Raw genomic sequence first — 24921 nt, 5'->3', positions numbered from 1 at the left:
AGATCGTCAGCAAAAGATCCCTCTGTTGACACTTACAGAAAAGCAACTGATCACAGCGAATGCAGGGTGGGGGAAGTGAGGAACTATCAGGTGTATTTAGTAATAGAAAACTATTTGTATCTTCTCTTTGTAAGAAACCAAATACTAAACGCAGTTTCTAAAAAATGGTAGAATTGTAAAGCTCATAGCTAGATATAAAGCCTGTGTTTTGCAAATAAGCCAGGTGGAGTTCTTATGCAAAATAAGTAAACACTTCCCACAGTTATGACTACAGATAATTCCTCTTTTGTGTCACTATGCTAATAACATAATTGCGTCTTATTATTTCTGTCTGAAACATGTCAGCCATACTTATAATATGCAGAGGAGACTATGAGGGTGCCTGCCTCTCTGGTACTGGAAATGTTTTTAACCATATATTAATTGAGGTAATGAAGCAGAAGGACCCAAGAACCATGTCAATACATCACCCCAGACACACCTTCCCAAGAAAAGCAGAAAATAATTGGATACTGTACCTGAGAATAAGAACATACATCTCATGCCGAGGGTTCTCAAATGTCTCTGCAAAGCCAAATAATGAATAGACGAATGGCATGATGAGGTTTATGATGGCTACCACAATTGGGAGGACCAGTGTTGCGGCTTGGCGATCAAGGTCACTTTTACTTGCCGCCTGCAGTGTGTGAAAAATAAGAGATGTGCCTTCAGTACTACTGGTGTATGATATTTAACAATGAGTGATTTCGTTCATATTTCATTAATTTGAATGTTATCGGTCAGACAGAAGATGTAAACTCAAGTCAGTGGAAACAACAGTATTTAACAAAGGGCGCCTGCGTAATGCCTTACTCTACCCAGGTAAGTAAACATTTATAGAAAACAATTGAGTAAGGTCATGTAGGGAGCCTGACCAGTCGACCAATAAAATAAATTCAATCCTGAAAAACAATTCATAAAGCAAATTCAGAATGTATGCTACTCCATTTCTTATTTAATTTAAAAGTAGCAAGTGTTATATATACATCTGTGAGGACATAGGATACTCAACATGAAACATGATTACATGCATGGCATGATACATCAGTAGCATGGCCCAAATATACATTTTGGGTATACATTTTCAACAATTACAAACCCTGTGTTCCCTATTGGGGGTAAAGAATCAGAGTATTGGGAATGTAATTGGGGAACGAAAACAAACAAGTGTGTAGAAGCTATACAATAGTGGAGTGTTTACAACATAAGTCATCTGAGTCAACACAAAGGTGTTTCAGCCTAAAAGCTATCTTTGGGTAGATGTAGGTTGAACGGCCTCCATCAGGACGAGAAACGTGGTGCACGTGGGAGTGTCCTATGTATATCGAAATCAAGAGTCCAGTGTCATAGCTACTGGTGGTCCTTGTCTTCAGCGAGGGCAGAAAAGGGCATATGACTTCTCATGTAAACTGGGTCCGTCTGTGGTAAGGGCAGCCATCCGGAACTATCAATGTAGCCAGAGAAGTCAAGCACAAGGCGCTTGTCCCCTTATGCGATTAGGTTCATCCACACAGCTTGGGGATGCAGGCATGCAGCCTTGATACGGCTGAAAAGTTCAACCTTTCAAATTACATTAAAAAAGAACACATTTCCATTAAACAACAAAAGAAATTAAAAATACATTTGTCACAATAGAGGAATTTACAATTTTCTTAACTCAAGATTTGATTTTTAAAAAAATAATAATAAAAAACTCACAATTGGAAACCAGGGGCATTGAGGAGGTTGTCAAGGTTTACTGTGCAGTCCCTTCTCCTTGAGATATAGGGCAGTGATACCGGATTAGCACTAGCGTGGCTTTTATGGAAAAAGGTTTGTTTACATTGTTTGGGTGTCTCAGAGCTCTGAAACATAGATAGTGAGTTTTATGATTTGATAGCTCAGGGGCAACGTGTTCGTCTTGGAAGCAAGACAATGAAGATTACCCCTGCTATCTGCGCAGGGAGTATTAATTCTATTAAAGACTAGGAGGCGAGCATTATGCTTCATCTTCATTTATTTCTACTCTTCAGCAGTTCAACAAACATATATAATAAAACCATGAAAAGTGTTCTAAAAACTAGCAAACTTTTCTCTTATCCAAAACTACAAAAATCCATGAGCCTCTGTAGTCCATGCTCACTCCACCAGTCACAACCCACTTCCTGTGCCTGGACTCCTCCTCTGCTTTTACTCGCTCTGATAGTCTCTAACTGATCCTCGTCAACGGTGCGAAGACTCTCTTGAACTTTCAACTGAATTGCCGAAAAAATTATCCTTCCGGCCTCCTGAAACTCTCTGCTCTGTCATCACCTTCCGTTATTCTTCTGATCCTCTCCTAAGAAAAGAACAACAATAGAATACTTTAGGGTGGTGCGAACGTCTCGTACTGATACATAATAAAGCATTGACATCGTATACACAGTACCAGACTCGGGTGGGAATTTAATGCTCACCTCCTAGTCTTTAATAGAATTAATACTCCCTGCGCAGATAGCAGGGGTAATCTTCATTCTATGACAAGACTGGAGGCGAGCATTATGCTTGTTCAAAGCTTACCCAACACCGTACTTGCTAAACTCTCCGCTGGCTTAAAGTAAAACTCTTTAAAAGTCCTATCGCTTGACCAGTCGGCTGCCAGCATTATCTCACTCAAAGGCACTCCTGCTCTCACGGCGGACGAGGCCATTGCCCCCCTCACCGAATGAGCTCCATACGTGCTCACATTCAGACCTGCTGCCTGCATAACCTCCTTGACCCATCTTGCGATGGTAGCTGATGCAACTGCGTGATAGGGCTTCCTGCGCGCTATTAATAACTGAGCAGTACTTGCTGCTCTATACTCTGCAGTTCTATTCTCGTATTCCTTAATGCATCATGCTACGCACCATTTCGAATTACTCGGGAAATACGGATAATGTACCGTAGATGTCCCTGTCTTGGTCCTTCTGACTATGAAGAATGTCACTCACTCCGGTCCGAAGGATCGTCTGTTAACCTCTAGTGCTCTCACGTCCGATACTCTCTTGCAGGAGATTAAGCATAGCAACATAGCTAGCTTTCCGGATAATTGCTTAAGCGAGAGGTACTTATTGGCCGGCCAATTCGCTAATAGGTGCAGTACTGCAGCCACGTCCCATGTTGTGCTATACCTGGGCTCCGGAGGCGCTTTAAATCTTGCCCCTCTGATGAGCCTCACCACCGCAGGATGTTCTCCTGCCGGGACGCCCTCTATTGGCATGTGACCCGCCGAAATCGCCGATCTGTACACTCCTATAGTACGGAAAGCTCTACCGCTCTGTAATAGGTTCGCTAGAAAGTTCAGAATCTCCACTACAGGTGCTGAAACGGGATGAACACTTCTGTCCTTGCACCAGTTTGTCCATTTTGCCCAAGCTGCGTCATAGCTCCTCCTAGTGGATGGAGCCCAGGATTCAGCGATAAGCTGAGCAGCCTGCGCCGAAATTCCTGGCAAGGCTCACCGTTTCCGGATATCCTGCACGCGACTAGCGGGAGTGTCCCTCTCACTCTCAGAGGATGACACGACCCAGCTGGGTCCGTGAGCAGTCGCTCCTCGTCGGGGAGGACTCTGGGAATATCCGACACCAGTTCCATTAGGGTGGGGAACCACACCTGAGCCTTCCATAATGGCGCTACTAATACCAACTCTGCTTTCTCCCTCCGACATTTCGCTAATACTCTGCTCAACATCACGAAGGGGGGAAAAGCGTAATGCGGACCTCCTATCCACTCTTGCAGAAACGCATCTGTTCCCAGCGCTCCCGATCCAGCCTCCAGCTGAAATAGCCGCTCCTCTGCGCATTGAGCCGGGAAGCGAACAGGTCTACTTGCAATGGCCCCCATCTCGTGTTCAGTCTCTGAAACACTGCTGGATCCAGCCTCCAATCGCTGGAGTCCGTAAGGTACCGAGAGTTCCAATCTGCTACTACGTTCAGTGTCCCTGGTAGGTACTCTGCTGTCACAGACGTCCCTGATCGTAGACAGAAGTGGCACAGGTCCTTCGCTAACTTCGCGAGCATCTTGGATCTCGTACCACCCAGATGGTTGATGTAGCGCACTGCTGATATGTTGTCCATCTTCAGTAGGACACAAGATTTCACTCTCTCTTTCGTAAAGGCTTTGATCGCGAATGATCCTGCTAGGAGCTCTAGGCAGTTTATGTGTAGCCGAAGCTCCTCTTCACTCCACTTGCCTCCGGTCTGTAAAGACCCACATCTGGCTCCCCAGCCTTTCCGACTGGCATCCGATTCTATTATCAAATCTGGCTTGTCTCCGAATATGGCTCGCCCATTCCAAGCGTCCATATTCTTTAACCACCATTCTAGCTCTGTAATCGAGTCCTGATCCAAAGGCACTTGTTGATGGTACTTCAGACCTAGCTGCAGATGCTTTATTTTCAATCTCTGCAGTGCTCGGTAGTGAAGTGGCCCCGGGAAAATGGCTTGGATAGAAGCCGCTAGAAGCCCCACTATTCTCGCTAATGTCCTGAGAGATACTTGCTGCTTCTCTAAGCATACTCTGATCTCTCTCTTGATGTCTCTCATCTTCCGAGCTGGAAGTTCCAAGGTCGCCTTCTTGGTGTCTAGGACAAAACCCAGGAAGTCTAACCTTTGCGCTGGTGTGGTATCTGATTTCTCTGTGTTCACTAGAAATCCAAGTGAGGTTAGAAGGTCCTGCACCCATCTCGTTTGGTATACTAATACCTCCCGATCTTCTGCCAGGAGCAAGAGGTCGTCCAGGTAAATAATAAGCCTGACGCCCTTCTCCCTGATTGCTGCCACTACCGGCTTCATCAGCTTTGTAAACGCCCAGGGTGCCGAAGCCAGTCCGAATGGCATCGACTTGAATTGCCAGAAACGGCTTCGCCAGCGAAAAGCTAGAAATGGTCTGTACTCCTCGAGAACAGGTACTGTGAGGTAAGCGTCTTTTAGATCTAGACGCGTCAACCAATCTCCTTCTCTTAGGGAGTCTCTGAGTTGATGGACGCCCTCCATCTTGAAGTGCCGATATACGATCCAGCTGTTCAGCTCTTTGAGATTTATCACCGGGCGTACCTTCTCCTTCCTGTGCACTAGGAACATATTGCTCACAAACTTCGGGGATGTCTCGCATCTCTCTATCGCCTGCTTGGTGACTAGCTGTGCTAACTCGCTGTCTAGACATGCTTGTTCTGCTTGCGCTAATTTCTGACCCTGCGGCTTGTATCGCTGAACTGGGGCCTCTATGAAATCTAGCTGCAGACCGCTGATGGTCTGCAGTATCCAGGAATCGCTTGAAAGCTTGCGCCAATTCTCTAAATATCTGCGCGTCCTCCCCACTACTGGAGGATACAGAATCGCTCTCACCTGGCGTAAATCCTTGTCCTCGTCCCGATCCTCTGGACCTACGGCCTCTTGGGAATCTCCCCCTGGACGGGAAAAAAGTGTCTTGGCTCTTGTTCTCCCAGTATTGTGCCCTGGGGTTCTGAGGTCTTCTCCCTCCTTGGTTGCGACCGGCTGCGCGACCTCTGTAGCGGCCGGTCCCTCCAAAAACTCTGCTGGGGAATATTTTGCGAATCGATGCTTGAGCCTTCTCTAGCGACGCGAATGTACCTACGAGCCGGCCCATCTCCTTCCCAAAGGTTTCCCCGAAAAGGAGGCCTTGTGCACCTTCCCCTGCTTCATATGACGACAAATCGCTCAACTTCGAATCTATCTTGAGTAATAGGCCCTTCCTTCTCTCTGACGCGATGGCACAATTCGCGTTTCCAAGCAGGCAGACAGCTCTCTGAGCCCACCCCGCGAGGGCTTCCGGGTCAACCTCTTCTCCCGTGTCCTTCGCCCTCTCTGCGAGGTCCATAATCTTCGCGAGAGGACCTGCTAAATCTAATACCTTCTCCTGGCAGGATTTCCAGGATCTATCAATCCCCTTCCGGGGGTCTTTGCTCGTCTTGGCCACAAAGGTCAGCATTTTTGGGTCGAGCTCAGGTGCTTCCGCCACCTTTCCTGGCAGATCTGGGCGCGGGCACTCTGCTCGTAGGCGCTGTCTCACCTCCTTGTCTAGTGGCTTGCGTAACCTTGCTGCCATATACTGAGTTACACGGGGGGATGGTTGCCACTCGGTGGACCTCGGATTACGTATGCTGTCTGGGTCGAACATCTCATCCTGATTTTCTACGAGGTGTTTTTCCTTCCTCGCTCTCTTGCCCCCACTGGGTCTAACCCAGTCTTCCTCCTCGGCTTCTTCTTCCCCTAAAGAGTCTTGCTCTTCCACCAGCTCTTCCTCCGAGCCAGGGTCTTCTCCAATATTGTACTCCCCTGGAGCGGGGGTCGTGAGGTTCGGTACCGCCTGCCTTTGTAGGTACGCTTCTTTAAGCTTTGCGAAAGCGTCAGGCACCTCCAAGGCCTTTTCTATCGCCTCTTCCAATGAGCCCCGGGGGTCGTCAGTGGCTTTCCTCTTGAGGGCTAGCTTACTCCCCTCATGCCCCTCTTTTAAGGGCTCTGTGGGCGTGCGCTCATCCACCTTGGTGCTGGTCTTTGGCTGTGAGAGTATAGCTTCCAACGTCTCCAGCCTCTCTTGTAGGGGTTTCACCCCTGCCGCCACTGCATCAATAAGAGAGCTACCCAGCACCTTCTTAAAGCTGGCAGCGAGGTCCTGCGATTGCTCCTCCTCACTCCACTCAAAGTCTGACATTTTCCGCTGTGCTGTGTGCCTAAAATACCTGGAACAGGTCTCTTAGCACGCCCACTGCTCTCTTATGATGTTAAATGTCTTCCTTTTCTTTTTTTTTTTTTACTTTCAGTGGCTGCACCTTTGTCCTTGTCTAGCCTTCCGGCATCTGCGGAGGTCCCCGCACTCAGTGCGATAATCTACTGCTTCTCGGCAGTGTAGGGCTCACAGGCCCGAGTCTTTCACCGATCTTGAAACTGAAGGGCTGCTGAAGCGCCGGAGTTAGTGCTTCAGCTGATCCCGGTGCGCGCGATCGTTCGATCGCTATAATCCTCCCCAAACTTGGAGGTAAAGCGCTGCCTCTACGTGCGCTGGTGATGGTGATTAGAAATCGCCGCTTTGAAATGATACTACGCGACTTCGCGCGTGTAGGCTCCGCCCACCCGCGGGTGGGGGCTATGCTGTTGGAGGGAGCCGCTACGCGCGCTAGCTCCGCCCACCCGCAGGTGGGGGCTATGCTGTTGGAGCGAGATGCTCTGCGCTTCGCGCGGTAGCTCCGCCCACCCGCGGGTGGGGGCTATGCTGTTGGAGCGAGACGCTCTGCGCTTCGCGCGCTAGCTCCGTCCACCCGCGGGTGGGGGCTACAAACTTCTTCGCGTGAGCATAATCCCGTCGCTTGCAAGGCTGACCGAACCCCTGCAGTGCCGGGTATACGGCACGGGGCCGTCCGCCTCGCGGCCGACGCTACAAATCAAGGGAAACCTTGCCTGGGATCCCGCCGTGATCCATGCGGCGAATGCGTCTGTAAGGGAAAAAAATGACAAACCTAGTACGCGCGCGCGTGCTGTGTCATTTGCCTTAAAACTTCGAAACAAGTGCAAACGCAACTTCTCTCATGATCCCTTGAAAATGCTCACACTCTCAGCACATATTCCTATCTTTAACCCAAACTTCCCCTCTCAGTCAGCCAATTTGCTACAGGCATTCGGAGAGGAAAGAAATAGTACTTATCTGCTTGAAGAGCAGTAAAAGAAGAGGAGGAGTCCAGGCACAGGAAGTGGGTTGTGACTGGTGGAGTGAGCATGGACTACAGAGGCTCATGGATTTTTGTAGTTTTGGATAAGAGAAAAGTTTGCTAGTTTTTAGAACACTTTTCATGGTTTTATTATATATGTTTGTTGAACTGCTGAAGAGTAGAAATAAATGAAGATGAAGCATAATGCTCGCCTCCAGTCTTGTCATAGAATGTGCAGCAACGCAGGTTGGAATCCCGGTCTGTGCTTAAAGACTGGCCTCCGGTATTAAGGCCGTTATAAAAGAATAATTAATTAATTGAGGTTATTTTTCACGCTCCTGTGGTAAGGTATTAAGAAAAGAGGAATTTCACAGGGAGAGTTGAATTCCTTGTAGGCGCTTGTTTAAACTAAATGTTAATGCATATTATGTTTTCAAAGTGGAACTTTCATAGCAGAAAGCACAATTTTTATGAAATTGATAGCAATCATTTGCACACCAACCAGTCTACACATGTTTCGTGCATATTAATGGTTCTTCCTCAGGACTGTATGCCTACTGTAAAGCCAGGCTGCGTATTTGATGTTCCCAAAGTGAACAGGATGAAGTTCGATGTATTTCCTAGTGTATCAAGTTCCACCAAACAGGGGCTGGAGTGAAGCCAGTCTCTTGAGGTGCTACCTCCTTTCTCGAATGCGCTTTTCATGTTGAGCTGCAAAATCCTTTAAAAGATCGGAGGTGTGTTAGGCGCCTATGCTTTAAAAATTGTTTAAGGGAAATATACAGCATGTATCTGAAACTATGAGGGTAAGAAGACACTGGCACTAGAACCTGGCTGCCACCCAGAAGCATAGTACCTCGCACAACCAGTGAGCAACGGATGCCTTTTTTAAAGTGAACCCCAGGTGGCCAAAAGAAAGACGGGAAGGTGAGGGGAACGAGATGTGGGCATCAGGCTCCCACCGCCATCTGAAAGTACTGAACCTCTGGCACGCACCCAGACTGCCAGAAACCTCTTCAGCAGAGTCTTTCTTGATTTGCAGCAAGGATGAGCAAGCGGCTCACCCGGGAAGTACCAGGACGATTTCAGTCAAATGTGCTGCCCCTTTGGAGCCATTGCTGACCAGGCACTGACTCAAATTGATCCTGTGGTTATCTTACCACAGGCCACTGATTCGGTTATGCCTTCTTCCTCAGAACAAATTCCTATTGAAAACAAGCTTGCTATTAGAGTAACGCTTTTAGCTGGGATATGGGGTTATGTTATTGCCTTTCAAGAGGATGCCTGGAAGAAAACCTCTGCAGGTGAACGCACAGTCCCTGGAAAGAGAGAAAACACCTGCTGGAGAAACACCCAGACTGGGGCACTGACCTCCTACACCCCAACCTCTAAGCTGTTGCCTTGCAGGCTTCCAATGCCACCTTTCATGTCTTGCATGAGTGTCCACTGGAATTTAGTGGAGCTTTAGAGACATGCACGATGGGAGAGGCGACCACTGTAGACGATATCTGTCTGCTACAGGGTTTGTGGTGAGGATGGGCAAGTCTCAAGTAAAGGCAGAGGTTTGTAGGGCTGCCCTCAGACTGGGGAAATAGCACACTCCCAACTCGCTTTTTGCCCCCTGCAGTCTCAATCCTTTTCTCCTCTCACCTCTTCTTACTCTAATGCCTTACACAAGGTTTGACTGGGACACCTCTGTTACAATAGCTTCATCAATGACGAGTTACACATATGTTTCTCCCTACTCAGGGGTTAAGGGATGGTTAGTGAGGTTTCAGGTGGTTGGACAGGTAATCATGCAAGAGGAGGGAACACTAGGTGCAACTTGAGCAATGGGCAGATTAGCGACCCTTTCAGCATCTATTAGGCCCCTCCTTCAAAAGGTGTCCTTTAGCTCACCACCCACAGTCCCCTTACTTCCTTCTGCAGTCCCCTCCTTCTCTTGCTATTGTTAACTTATCTACCTTCAAGCTGCTCCCCACTTGCGCAAAAGGTTCAATGGATACTAACTCGATTGCCCTCCCTTAAAGTGGCATTCCGGGCCTGCCATGCATAGAGGCAGAAGGGCCTACTTGAGCCCAACTCACATGGCTGGTAATCCAATATTGTGTAGAACTACTGTATACAAAGAGAACCCATAAGATTGATTCCTAGAATGTATGCAATCAGTGTCCTTGGTTAGATCAGAAATCAGTATTACCTAAACCCCTTTAAATTATACTGCTGTATTTTCCCAAGTTACTATGTCTATCTGTTGTATAGAGGCACTCTGTCCATTTCTCTGGACCTGCAAGGAATGGAGCTGTCTCTGTCACGCTTGCTACCAGAAACCCAGGGTTAAATTGAACGTTGCCGTGACAGCTTTGGTGCCTTAGAGCCTTGGAGTGCCATGACGGCTGAGACCACAGACAGCTTCTGTGGACCTCTCCCTCTAAATCCAGGTGCTCACATATGGAGAGATGAGAGACCTATTAAAACTCTGTGGGGCTTCGGAGGTGGGCTGCCCACAAGGTTGGTGTCTTTTCATGGGCTACACAAAGCCATTTTGTTTATGATGCAGCGGGGATAGACTCCGTCTAGGGGGTTGGAGTAAGTCGAGAGTTATAAAACTGAATGCATGTATAACTGTATGAAGGTCTACATGTATGTAACTCAACTGACATGGTACAGGATGTATCCTACATGAACTGGAGATGAAATCTGAATATGAATCTGTTTACAATTGCCCGCTGGACAGAGTTAGCGTGGGCAAAGTGAACTGGTGAGGACACACCAGGTGTGGCAAAGCTAGACAAATGATTGCATGGTGAATGGTATGTTTCCTATCTCAGGCCACGTGCTGGTGGTGTTATCCGCATGAATGACTGATACTATCCTTCATTCTTCCCACCGGCCGCAGATATAAGCAAAGTTTTCTTCAAAGCGAGAAAGGGAAAATAACAGTATAAGTTAGGGTTGTCCAACTCCACGCCTCGAGAGCCACAAACCTGACGGGTTTTCAGGATATACCTCATTAATATTCATGGGAGAAAATGTGCATACATTTACAATCCTTGTATGGAAATGTATCTCATGAATATTAGGTAGCCTGAAAATCTGACGTTCCTGGCCCTCGAAGCCTGGAGTGGGACAGCTCTGGTCTAAGCAATACTGTTCCCCAGTGGAAAATAGAATTCCAACATGCAGGACGACAAAAATACATTACCTTGTGGAGGTACCTTCAACTTAAATAAACTTCTAAACTTGAAACAAGCGCTTAAATTAGAGAAAGGGATAGCAGCTCTGGAGCAAGAGGAGGTATACGGTAATTGCGAAGGGGAAGCTTGAAACATTACTCGAGGAGTCCTAGTTAGGGGGTTAAAAGATTAAAAGGAATAACTGAAAAGTGAGATTCCAAAATTAAAATGTAAACAGAAAAAGCCTCCATTAGACCATCATTATCCATCATCACCCTTTAGCCTCAGTTAACGAAAGGGGAAAACCAGAAAACAAAAGCTATCATTCATTTCTTTACCCGTGTCACCATTTCTAGGCAACCTGCATCCCAAGATCATTCAACCCATGCGGCATGACACCAAGCCATACCCCAGTAAGGTCAGCCCCAGCAGAAGCTGCACCGGCATTACAGAAGTAGCCCCCTCAAGCATATTCCCCTAATGACAACACAAGAACTTCTTCTGTAACTATTATTCCCATCCAAACCGAGGCAGAATCAATGTATGGGCCTACTGCCCTAACCTTGTAATCACCTTTAAGCCAGATGCCGGGAGTACACGCAGAGGGAGCAGGTAGCTCGTTAACGGTTCACACTCTTAGGACACGGGGGACCTTAGGAATTCCCAAATATTTAGGGAAGAACCAGAAAGGTGGGTTGAAGAATTGTGCACAGTTGCTCACTGTCATAATCCGTTATTGGTGGACATGAATCAATTATGGAATGATAATGCCAGAAGAGGTGTGCCAGCACCTGGTGCAATAAGGTGGTTTGCCTTCCCAGGGTCCAGGTCTAGGGGCTGAATTGGCACAGGAAAGGGAAACTCTGATAACAGGTACATCTGTTTACTCCATCTATAATTCATCCATATGTCTTCATCCTCGCGCGACTCCATCTGCCCTCCACTTGTCTCACTTCAATGACTCCCCTTCGAATCACGTCAGCTATTGAACTTTCTCTGTTTGCTCTTTAAATGCCTTAACGGCCTCATTCCTCCTTACCTCTCCCCCCCCCTCATTTCCTTTAATGTCCCATCTCGTTTGCTTCACTCTCAATCTCTTTTCTTGTTTGCTGTCCTGCGCCACCCACCCTCCCTACAATAAATCTCACGTCCGCTCTTTCTCCCCCCTGCCCCCCAACCATTGGCACGGTCTGCCCATTCCTCTGCGCTCGCCCACTTCCTCTCCACTCTTTCGTTTGCATGTCAACGCTCACTTGCTTGGCTGTTCTGGTTTATTCAATGGTACTGTCTTTATTTACTTCTACAGCGCTTTGGCGTATTGTGTTTTATGAATGAAATCAAAATCAATCAGTTGAAGATGGTACTCAATCTTTCAGGCATTAATAATCCAGTAGTAACTCCCAAGAGGCCATAGCGGCAGCGGTTCTTCAAGGGCGTTTACTCAAGTTGAGAAAACAGTTTAAAAGGTAATATTTGCTGGATGGCAACGGAAGCCTTTGGAGGGACGAGCAATGATGGCAAATTAAGTGCAGAGTTTTCAGGGAAGAGGCAGAGGTCAGGTGCTAGCATGCCTCAGGGAACTGCTTGGGGAAGGGGTTGGGTCAGAGGAAGTGATGGTGAAGATGGGCTTCAAAAAGCACTGGTTTCAGAAAATGCTTATAGGAAGTAGTACAGCCTGTCATTACTGTAAACAGGAAGGGCATTGGAAATTGGATTGCCCACATAGACCACAGTCAACTTTGCCTACAGTGCCACCTTTGTCAAATGCAGATGCACAGGTATTTTTGCCGCAAGCAGTGGCAACGAGAAATGTGGATTAGAACTGCTTGGGTAAAGGTACCAGCATCATGCATTCACTAACACCCCCTGGTCAAGGTCCATTTGCTGAGTGTGTGAATGAAGGGAAAAACATAATTTGCTTGGTAGATCCTGGAGCAAAATCGCTCAGCACTGTGATCCAAAATGCATCAAAATGTGCCACACACTACTGCTACCATGGAAGTGGTTGGCATTTCTAATCACTCTGTTGTATATTTTGTTACTGCACCCCTCTTTGTGACATATGGCTCAATATCACATCAACTTGTGTTTTTATTGAGCCCACCTTCTGCCATTAATCTATCAGGGAGAGACTTATTGTGAAAATAAAAATGTACCATTTGTTGTCCTCCTGATTGTGTGGTCCGAGACAGTTCGTGTGAAAATGCAGATATTGTGTCAGTTAGCATTACAAAAATGGTTAATAGAACCCCTACCTAAGGAAAATGCATTGAGCCAAGATCTTGGTGAAATGCATCATAGATTGCTGAATGTTTATGGTAACAACATGCAAACGAATTTGGTCGAATTTGAAATTCTAAGCCTGTTCATATCTATGTGGCCCCTTACAAGCCCCTCACAAGAAAACAGCAGTACATGTTACAACCTGAAACAGTTATCATTGAATTGGTGTTGAAACAAGGTAAATTTGCCCCAACTACTAGACCATGCTCTACTCTAATTCATCCAGCAATGACACCAGAAAATAAGACCTATTTTTTGTTCAAGATTTGTGACCTATTTTACTTTCCCAGTTGTTCAAAATCCTGCAATGATTCTCTCTGGTCTTTCTTTAAATGTTGTGTGTGTTGTTGACTTATGTTCCGCTTTCTTATACATCCCGACTGCTAATTTTTTAAATTAGTATATTACAGTCACAAAGTGACTTTGTATACATTAACTATACTTAGCATACATTAACTATACTTAGCACCTAGGGTGGGGGAGCCAACCAATCAGTTAGCTCCGATCGTGGGCTGAATCACACGATCCAAGCCCACGGTCCAAGCAACCTGATGGCTGCTTCCCGCTCGCCATCTTCCCCTCAGCCTTCCCTTCCCTCAGTCACCATTCCCTCCCCTCCTGACCCCGCTGCCTCACTCACCTTATTCTTTTGGCGCTTCCACCACCGCCACTCCAGCCTCGTGGGCCACCATGGAAATGCAAGAGGGGCTCCGCTTGGAGCTCCGACTTCCAGCTCCACAGTGGCCATCTTAGTTAAGTATTCTGTATGAATGTACTGGACGGCGCAAGCCATCCCGTTCATTCATACAAAAAACATTTCTATCAGCAGGATGGGTTTCCAGATTGGAAACCCATAGTACTAATAGCAATAAGCAACTTTTCACAAGCTGTACTGGGGTAACGACCTGGGACACTCGTTAAAGGCCCTCACTATGCTTGGGCCTATTAACTTCGGCTCTGGTCGTTAATATCCGGTAAAGTCTGTGGAACGGGTGCTTATCGCTTAATACACACATTACATTGACACTTGACATTAGTTTATACACATCACCATCATTCATTAAAAAACGATCCAAATTATAATACCAACTTCATCCCAATGTCATATCAGAAACCCATCATGTGACAGATTACGCTATTTTCGGCTTCCTCCATAAATCTACTCCACAGCAGGGCATTAATCCCCCCACCTCTTCATATTTCCCATACACCAATAAATATTTCCTTCATATTGATGTCAGTCCTGAGCATTCAATCAGTAAGTGCCGGGCAGTTTCTTGGCGCTCTAACTTACAAATGCAACATCTCCACCTATCTCGTTCGTTGTTATACCATGGCCCGTGACCTCTCCTGTTAACATAATATTGAATTTGAGCGTTTTGTAGTTAAATCTGATGTTTATTCTGGGATAGGCCTTAATGTAGCTAGGAATCTTGCCCAGACTGGTTGCATAGGGCAAGTATTCGCAGCTCTGTGCCTTTGTTGCTAGCTCAACTAGATGTTGCTCATAATTAGCTACCCTTGTTAGTTTATTGATATATGTGTTAATGGCAGTGTCTGATCCCAGTCCCTCATTCAATTTATACAATTTGCTCCAATATTGCCCTTCAGCCATCAATGGGTCCATGTCTTTATATAGAACATAAGGTATGGGACAGGTTCCCCTCCTACTGAAATAAAGCAATGCGTTGGTGTCCCCACCGAACCCCTGACTTTCCCTATGCTATTCACCCTTCCCCAAGCCCCTCCCCACCCCTTTTAACCCCTTAGCCCCCCGACCCCCTATATATTTCAATACGTTTGTGGCAGAATTCTTTCGAAGTAAAATATTTGGAAATAATTCCTGTTGGAAGGCATACGGCATGAGTATTCTTCCTAAAAAGGTTGCGGCATCTCTTTATCAGTTCACATTTCAGAGTGGGTATGACTAGTTCTGCTTGTAGATATTTTATAGAAAGTCTTCTCGGCATACCATGTCATCTTTTCAGGCAGAAACGTTCAGTTTTTTTTTTTAATACCGCTAACTATTCTGTGGCCCAAATCTCAGATGTATACATTATGCTTGGTGAATATTTTATTATATATCTGTCTTAAATGTTCCATGGTATATCCCAAGTGAAGTCTTGCAAATGATTGTACTGTGGCGATTAGTTGTCTCTGAACTCTCCAAACATTAACAATATGTAAGCTCCAGTTTCATTTTCACACCTAAATATTCGTAAGGCACCACTTCTTCAACCTTAACACCAGACATATTTTTTAGGCCTGTCTTCTTATGCTGCAAATTAAATATCATAATCTTTGTTTTGGATATATTAATCATACGGAATAAGACTGCATATTTAGTTAGTCAATACAGTTATTTGTTACATTTCATGTGAAGGATTATCAGGTCATCTGCATAGCTCAGTCATATGATTTTCTCAGCACCTCGCCTAGGAGGTTATACTTGATCTTGATCTTGTATGACTTTAATCAGTAGGTCAGAGAAATATAAGTTAAATAGTGCGGTTGCCAAGACACAGCCCTGCTTGATGCCTTATGCAGGTAGAAATTCAGACAAATGTCTCTCTTGATTTCTCATTTTTACCCTGTTATCCTTGTGTAGTGTCAGTACCTTTTATTTCCTAATACTGGCAAAATTCCCCATGATTCAAGGTGGGACAATAAGAGTTTGCGGTTGACATGTTGAAGCCACCACTGAAGTCGACATAAGCTATACGAATAGGTTGATTATAAGAGTATTTAGCTTGCTCAATGATGGACACGAGAGCAATGATGTTATTCAAAGTATAGTAGCCCACTTCTGAAACTTATCTGAATTAAGGGAATAATGTTGTGCTCATTTATCCACTGGGTCAATTCTTTTAAGAGAACAAAACTAAATTGTTTTGCCAGAGCATCCAACATGGCCATTATCCTGTCACTCTGGGTTGCATTGCTAGGTTCATGTGTACATGTTGGGACATATATGGTCTTACTCTGGTTCGTTGGCAATTTTCCTGATTTAATTATATGTTTTAGCAATTTATGAAATATGTTACCGCATAATTCAATATTTTCCTTCATTAACAGATTACAGTTGCTATCAAGGCTGGGTGCTGTAGAGTTACCTTTTGCGCTTAGGATCTACTTAACCTGCTCCACATCTCCCTGGTATCCTCATCTGGCCATACCAACGTTCGAACTTAACTCTCCTGTTGTTTCTGACCTGAAACTGTTGGCAAGGTGATGTGCCAGCACCTCTCGATACTGATCGACTTAATCGAGCATCAACTTTATCTCCCTTCCCTTTAATGATTTATCTAGTTTTCTTTCATAGTGCGTCTTTAGTCAAATGATTTCTAGTATGTTAGCTACAACATTATCATATTTAATTATGTTGTCTATAATCCAGTTTAGGTTTCTTTGGCTACAGGAATGCACTGGTCCATCCATGGACTCCCACATAGTCTGATCATGGACCCATCTGGTACCTACCAATTCACCTCTTTAATTTTCTTTGTCTAGACTAGGGGGCTCCATGTGATGCTGTTATCCTCAGCTGAGGAGCCAATAATCCCTGTTTTATCCATGATAGGATTACTGGTAATTTGCACCTCCTATTTCACAATAAGAATAAGAGGATAGTGGTCACTTTCCTCTCTGGGTACAATTGACATGTCCTTTATATATTAAAATGCGAAGCCACTTATGAAGATATAATCTGGCAATTACTTTGGTTACTCTAGAGTATTCACTCGGAGTATCAACATTATTGCGCACATTTAAAATAAATACATCAAGCATGTTAAGAGTGTCAAACCATGGGTGCCCTTTAGTGTTAGACGTGGATTGTTTTAGTTTGATTACTGGGCTTTTAGCCCATCTTGCTTTTAGCTCATTTGTGTTAGTCAGCCATACCTTCCATTCACCCTAACTGTGTAAGGTAGTCATATTTTGTATTTAGCCTAATTGTGTAAGGTAACCATACCTTTCTTTTAGCTCATTTGTGTTAGTCAGCCATACCTTGCATCCAGCCTAACTGTGTAAGGTAGCCATGCTTTGTATTTAGTCTAATTGTGTAAGGTAGCCATACCTTTCTTTTAGCCCATTTGTGTTAGTCAGCCATACCTTGCATCCAGCATAACTATGTAAGGTAGCCATATTTTGCATCTAGCCTAATTGTGTAAGGTAGATAGATGGAACCCAGATGTAGACATTGTTGTTTGTACAGCTAACCCATTTTCTCCTCCCACACACCACACACTAGCAGAAGGCACTGGCTCATTCCACACACCCTGCACTCACATATAACACAAACACTATTGCACAATAACACTGCCATAAGAATGAAGCTACCTTTAATGACAAACATTCAAACATTGCTAACATCTGCTCCATCATCTACTATAATTTTCAAATGTTTATTTTCAACGTTTTTAGCAAAAGATGTGGTATGAGAGTTTTCCTGGTTTATCAATTCCATAGCAAGTCATAAACCACTTTGCATGATTCATCCGTGCAGGACATCACAAATCTAAGTTTGATATCTGACTCACAGATTATTTGCAAGGTGCTAAACTACACATGTTCTAGTTGGTCAACTGTAGCTATATCATCAGTTTATAACAGTTCTAAGCTGCGGAATGAGATTAAACAGATTCAAAATATCAGCGGGAGTGGTCTTTCTACCAGTTTCATTAGTACCAGCAGATTCAACTTTACAAAACATCTCCCCCACAGCAGAGCATGAGCAGAGTCTGGCGGGAGTATTTTAGTGAGAGCAACATTGCAGCAGGAGCGGTCTTTCTTCCAGTTTCGCTAGTAGAGGTGAATTCAACTTTACAAAGCATTCCCCCCACAGCGGAGCATGAGTGGAGTTGGCAGGAGTGTTTTAGTGTGTCAGTGTTTTGGTCTTTGGGTCTTGCGAAGGGTGGAGGTCTTTAACTCTGCAGGACACTGTTCATGGGCACGAGTGAGGCTGATTGATCGCATTGTTACATCCAAATGATAATTCCGGGCCTCACAGTGTAAAGCTAATGGTTACTTATTTGCTGCCTAAAACCGCTGCTGCAGCGACTCGAGTAAGTGTAATTCATACTTTCTTTTACAATTCTGGGCCTCAGAGAAGAAGGCCGATAGTGCTCTTAATTGCCGCGCTTTGAGTGTTGCTAAGAACATTTACTAGCATGGGAAATCTACACACATATTATTTCAAATTGGATTTCATGGCCAACTACCATTATGTTTTGGTTCCTGCCTACTGCCGACACTAGGGGTCCAGCCTTGCTAGTCCGACGTTCTTTTTTCTTTTGGGCTTGCATGGAATTACCTTGTGGGCACGAGCTTGTGGGCACATTTACTCGCGTTGCTGTTAGAACAAACGGGTCAACAACAAAAAAGGAGAGACAAACAGAGACAACTGTTTAAGTGAATAAGTGATTAAGTGATCAAGTAGGACTTAAATAAACATTTACAACTCAAAACAAAAAACAAGGCTACTTTTATTCCGGACAAGATCTTTTATGGATAAACTTAATTGAGGTGCAAATACTTACTGGATCATTTAACAGAAGATTTGCTACAAAACGAAATCCACAAAAAAGATCTAGAAAACCTTTGCACCCTTTTTTTCCTTCTCTTTTCTCTGGTAACATTATCAGCAACATATATTGATTTCTCTAACATCATTGGACCTTTATTTGCAATACCAATCCAGGTGGTTCAGACGATACTGTCAGTTAGATAATGGCAGCAGCTTTGAGAAGTGAGCAATTAAGTAGTACTGACCTCAGCAGTTTGCAGGACCTCATACCAAAAAGTACTGTAATGAATAGTCAATTAGCTATCAAGAAAACACAATTACACACCAAACAATTAAAACTAACATTTGCTGCTAAATTGACACAAAACACAAAATTGGCAGGGGAGACATGTACACTGCTTACTACAGAGTTACCAAATCAGACCGATTTGGTTCCCTTTAACTCCACTAGAGGTGACGATACAGAAGTGAGTACTTTACTGGAAGATGGTCTGTAACCGGTAGAGGTCCAAAATGCCCTTTCTACCAGCATCCAGCGTTACTATCAGAGCAATGATCCATGGTGTGGATGGTACACATAGGGTAGATTACACAGTGGGGTGTCCTATAGAATACGCACAATTTTCCAAATCTACAAATAATACCTTGGAAGACTATTATTTTAGACAAATACTTCCTACACCTATGTAGGGACATTGGCAATTAGAAAAAGAAGGATAAACGTGGAGTGGAGAGTTCTCCACTTAAACATGCAACAAGGAAGCAAGATCGAGCTCAGAAGACCGGCGACAACACAAGTGCAACACAAAGGCCGTCAACTTATAACGGTCTAAATCTAATTACTTCTTTACCCTGCTGAACATCCAAGGTAGACGAGATTGTAATATTCTACAGAACTTGTATGCTTTGGTACCAGCTTCAATCTCAACCCTTTACCTGGTGTTGGAATCACTACTTCGGCTCTGTGATAACATCAAGGAGACAGTTCAACAAAATCATCTTCTTATCTTAGAGACTGATAACAAGGTACAAAAAGTGTTGAATTTAGTCAATATGGACAGGACAAAGAAAAGACCCAAATCTATACATTGTGAAAATTAATGACTTAAACAACGAAAGTCTTGTTCTAATGACAGCTCCAGATACCTGTCGGAATTTAGACATAGGGAGTACTACCCCAAAAAGACCTTTGCCTTTAATCGACTGTCAACTGGAAAATAGCCCCTTGCTGAGAAAGCAAAATGAGCCAGCTGGTACAACAAATGAGGAACAGATTGTAATAGCTGTCCAGGACAGTCCTATGTCTCCTGTCCCGTCGGGAAATTCCCGACATACAAGGACTAAAACAAAAAGACAACGACAACAACAAAAGAAGAAAAAACCAAGAACCAGCCTGCAAAAAGCAACAACACAAGAAAGTCTTCACTAAAGTTTTTGAGGTCGTTGTCAAAGGTGGAGGAATTCTCCAATGAATCTATAGATGAAATTGAAGGCGCATATTTATTGTCAACGGTGGAACCAACGAACCAAGTAGAGTTGCAATCGATCCCTGTGAAAGTGAACAAAACAAACCAACAAAGAATAACATCCTTCTTGGTCCCCTTAGTACAGCTCACAGTTCCTCCATCTTTTGAGCCACGAGCCATAGACACAGTAAACTCAACCAATAAAAACAACATTTAGTGCAGGGAAAAAGCACTTGCCCAAAATGGGAATAAACCATCACTTGACAAAGTGCAACCAATTATTAGTGGCTCTGTACTAAATCAAGAGCTGCAGACCGAAGACCTAAGCCCAGACAGTAGGGTTACTTCTAAATCTATAGGATGGGTCAAGATTACTTACATTAATGGAGTAACAACCATGAATAGAAACAACATTTTAGATCAATTTCAAGCGATACCATCTTTATGACTACTACGTTCCGGGGACATAGATTAAGTAGAGTTTTCAGACTTATATATCAACTGATTGGTTTGTCACTTCTAATCAACTTTGGCCCCAAAACTGGTCTTTGATGAACAGACAACCTCTAGATCCCTAGGATTTGACCTCCATGAAATTAACAATGAGGTAGAGGCAGAGGTAGAGGTAGAGGCAAGGACCTTTTAAATGACCCCCATAGCAAAGACTGCTACAACAAACAACTTTCCTCAACCATGCGCAATTGTCCAACCAGTGAATTGAATATCCATTTTATCGCAAGTTGTCACAATGGGCCCAAACCAGGATTGGTCATGGTGGAAGGCTGCACTCAAGATTTTCCAAAGTTCAAGACAAACCCCACACCAGCTTTAACATCTCCAGTCTATCTCTAATCTTCTGGAATGTTTGTGGTTACAATAACCTGGACAAAGCATTGAATACAACACAATTTATCGTGTATAAACAAGTTTTACTCCTCCAGGAAACCATGTCCGAGTCCCACTTCGACCTAGAAGGGTTTTACACCTTAACGAAAGCAGCCACTAGAGGCACCACAGGTTGCCTATCGGGAGGCCTTGCAATTGCTATTGACCTTAGATTAAAAGCAAATTGAGAGGTAATAGAAAATACTACCGATGGACTATTAGCAATGGTGTTTATATCTGAACAGTCCAACTTGGGCGTACTGATTATCACTCTTTATTGGAATCCCCAAAAGGCTTCACTCCACATTATTCAAGCAGGGTTGGCTGATCTATTCACAAAATGGTTGGATCTGGGCCACTCATTTAACATTGGTGTGGGTGGCAATTTTAACACCAGTTGCGTAGAGGGGGCAAGGTTGAATAACAAACAATCGGTCCCGTTTGGGCCTTCAGAGGGCCTGGCGGTATGAGGACAACAATGGGCCAGCTTTATGCAACAATGGGTGCTTCGATTGATACTACCAGCATGTTTGCCTCCGAGGGGAGCGATGTCAACATGGAATAGAGGATCATTGTTTTGTTGGATAGACGGTATGTGTCGCTCCATCTACTTACACTCTAGGTGGGATTACTGGACAATTCTGGACCTTGGACTGAGTGATCATTCAGCCCTGCATTTTAGGCTGGCCATGGAGGTAAAATCTCCTACAACTACACAATTTTTGGCCCCTCTCTATATTGATAGGGGAGGTCTATCTGTAAAATGGAACGTGAGCTTGTGTCGTGACCACGTAGTCAACAAAGAATGATTGAGGTAGAAGAACAACGGGGTGGCAACGGATGGAACATATTTACAAATGCCAACTTTGACTACAACAGATTTTAACAACTCTTTCAGACCGAGGAAAGTTCAGACAGTCTAAGATACACATCCAAGCCCACAACACCACATTAGTAGAGGCAAAAAACTCAAGAGAACATGTTTGAGAAACCTCCAAATAAATGATATGATAACAGAAGCTTCCATTCTAGGAAAGCGACGTATAATACAGAGTTACAAGAATGAAGGTTCAAATGCACATTAAAGACAATCAATCTATACTTGAACAGCTGACGCACTGTAACACTGCAGAATTTTGGTCAACAATTGGTTCCGCTGTGGGCCCAGCAAAAATCACCTTGACATGTTTGATTACAGAATCCATTTGGACCAATAATTACTCTGTCAAGTTTATAGCACCTAAAGGGTGCTTTCAGGAGGATGTACGACTGACAGGTCCTTTGGAGTCTGGTGTTTACCCATGGGAGGAGGAGGACACATTATGGGCAATATCTAAGGCAAAATGTCATGATCACTGCTTCCAAGGAGCCAGGACCAGCCCAACGTCCTTGGAAGCAGGCCCCTAACCCTAATCCCAGGCACCAGCCGGTCCCCACTGGGACCTTTTGGACCTTGTCCTGGCGCCGGTGGCACCAGGCTCATCAAAACCATCGGTCCCGGCACTGGAAGCGCCGGGCTCATAATAGGTGTGAGGGTGCTTGGGTGGACTTACCTGCAGCAGACCATGCTGCTTACTTACCAGCCACTTAGAAGCCATCTGTGAACAGGAACTACTTTCTTACCTGGGTGGGGCAGCTCCACTCCCTGGATACAGCACTGGAACTCTTCTGGAAACTGGAACTCTTTTCTTACCTAGGCGGGGCCGGGGAATAAGACGCCTCATCACTCCAAGGCTATTTAAACCACACCCGATAGATGAAGCGTGCTTCGCGTTATTCTGCATCTGCAGCAGAACGCTCACCGAGTCTGCTCCGGCCTTTCTTCTTCCGATCCTGAACCTGCAAGAATCTTACTTACCATCTCTGTATCCAGACAACATCAGCACCTGCAAAGAACAGAAAACAACAGGTTAGCAAGGCGAACTTTACACGCAGTGCTTACTTACCTGATCCATCGGCCGCGGCCGTTTCTTCACGCCGCATCTCCACCTGCAAAGACAAAAGCATTGCCATACTTACCGGCACGCTGTGAATTCCGGATTTCTTCATTCTGCATCGCCGCCTGTGAAGACAAAGTATCATTAAGAACTTACTGGCATTCCGCGGACTTCGGCGCTGCAAACCAACATCTGCAAGACAAAAGAAAAAAAAATTAAGCAGGTATTTACTTACGTCCATCACGCTCTTCGCAATAAAACGCCTGCAAATACTCCGGCGTCTCTTTAACATGAACTAAGCTGCAAGGAAAGAGACAGTTAGAGCGCTTGCCATACTTACGAACTTCCAGGCGCTTCACTTCATCTTCCATCTCAAGAGCCCTGCAATACATAAGGGGAAAGCATTATACAGAGTCTTCAATATTAACGTGCCACGCATTTAAAGACTATAAAGACAAAAGGTGTCCAGAAACTTACCGCTCGTGCAGATAACGACGGTAACCATCCTCTGAATTCAAGAGGCCTATGTTTCACCAGTGAAGGAACTGGCAACGGCACCCTGCACCAGACGCAGATGGAGAGCCCAGCATTCACCTATATAAGGTGAGCACGTTGACCTGGGGGCTCTAAGAAAACGCTGGGAAGAGAGAGAGAGAGAGGGATATTCAACAACCCAGACCTTTAACCCCCATATTCTTTCACCTGCAGAAACCTCACTCTTCGAGTCCGACACACAGTGCGAAGAGGTTCGACCCCAGAAGCCAAGCGAGTCCTCCACATCACTTTTCGAGTCACAGACAGCTTCCTGCCAAGACCCGCGCCTCCGTGGGAATCAGGTGAGCGTTACAGAACGCGAAGCCCACCACAAAACTCCTACCCAGGCGCAATGGAAACCTCAGACACTGATCAACTAGCCCAGTTGCTCTGGGAATTAAGAGCAGAAGTACATGCAGCTCGTCAGGAAACAAACTCTCTAAGAAGGGAACTGATAATTTCCAAGGAGCGAACAGAGGACCTTGCTAGGCAGTTGTTACAAACACAGGCAGGACAGACACCTTTGCCCGTTCCAGGAGGAAGTTACCCTTCTGCATCATCTTCAAATCCAGTGCAAATCAATCTGCCCGGTAATGTTCCCTTGGCTCCGCCCGAACGCTTTTCTGGTGATCCAAAGAAATTCGCAGTGTTCATCAACCAGTGTCGCCTACACTTTTTATGTCGACCAGGTGGCTTTCGTGCTTTCTTATCTCAGTGGCAGCGCCGCAGATTGGTCGATCCCTTTAGTCACCCAGGATGATCCGGTTTTACATGACTTTCAGGCCTTCCAGTCCAGCATGGAGAAACTGTTCGCAAGACATGCACAAGGGCAGGCCTTGGACAATGAACTTCTTTCATTACGACAGGGTAATCAAGACCTCTTGACTTATATAGCCTCCTTCAATAGACTCATAGTGGAAACACAATGGCCCGAGGATAAGAGAATAACGCTTTTCTACAGAGGCCTGCGTGGAGAGCTCAAGGATGTGTTAGCGCAAGTTGTGAATCCTCCACAAGAATGTTCTGACTATATTGACTTAGTTGTCCAATTGGACCACAGACTACAGAACAGGAAGGCAGATCGTTCCAGATTTGATACCCGAGTGTTTTCTAAACCACAGACCTCAAATAAGGGAGCTGACACCGTGGAACCCATGCAAATAGGGGGCATGAAAGGACCTTTAACCCAGAAAGAGCGGGAAAGAAGAAGGCAGCTGCAATTATGTCTCTATTGCGGAAACTCAGGACACTTTCTTCGGGACTGTCCAGTGAAACCAGTTAAGAAGGCTGTAGGAGCTGCGGATACCTGTACCACAAATTCTGAGCAGGGAAACGACCCCGCCCGACAAGAGTAGAGGTCCTCTTGCCGAGCGTTAAGATCTGTCCCGTGACCTCGCATTTCGTGATACCC

The 24921-nt window shown here is 45.0% G+C and overlaps 1 protein-coding gene across 3 annotated transcripts in view; it reads right to left on the bottom strand.

Annotated features, from left to right (window-relative positions):
• The window catches only part of TMC5 (transmembrane channel like 5), a 662848-nt gene that overhangs the window by 236425 nt on the left and 401502 nt on the right, over positions 1–24921 (bottom strand). For all 3 annotated transcript variants that reach the window (XM_069647144.1, XM_069647145.1, XM_069647146.1), the window contains exon 13: positions 519–676. In XM_069647144.1, the coding sequence (XP_069503245.1) occupies positions 519–676 (158 nt within the window). The remainder of the gene's footprint in view (positions 1–518; positions 677–24921) is intronic.

Source organism: Ambystoma mexicanum, chromosome 2q (genome assembly GCF_040938575.1).
Source record: "Ambystoma mexicanum isolate Mex_15411 chromosome 2q, UKY_AmexF1_1, whole genome shotgun sequence".
NCBI lineage: Eukaryota > Metazoa > Chordata > Amphibia > Caudata > Ambystomatidae > Ambystoma > Ambystoma mexicanum.
Note: the sequence above shows the minus strand (reverse complement) of the source record. Positions and strands in the feature narration are given on the sequence as shown.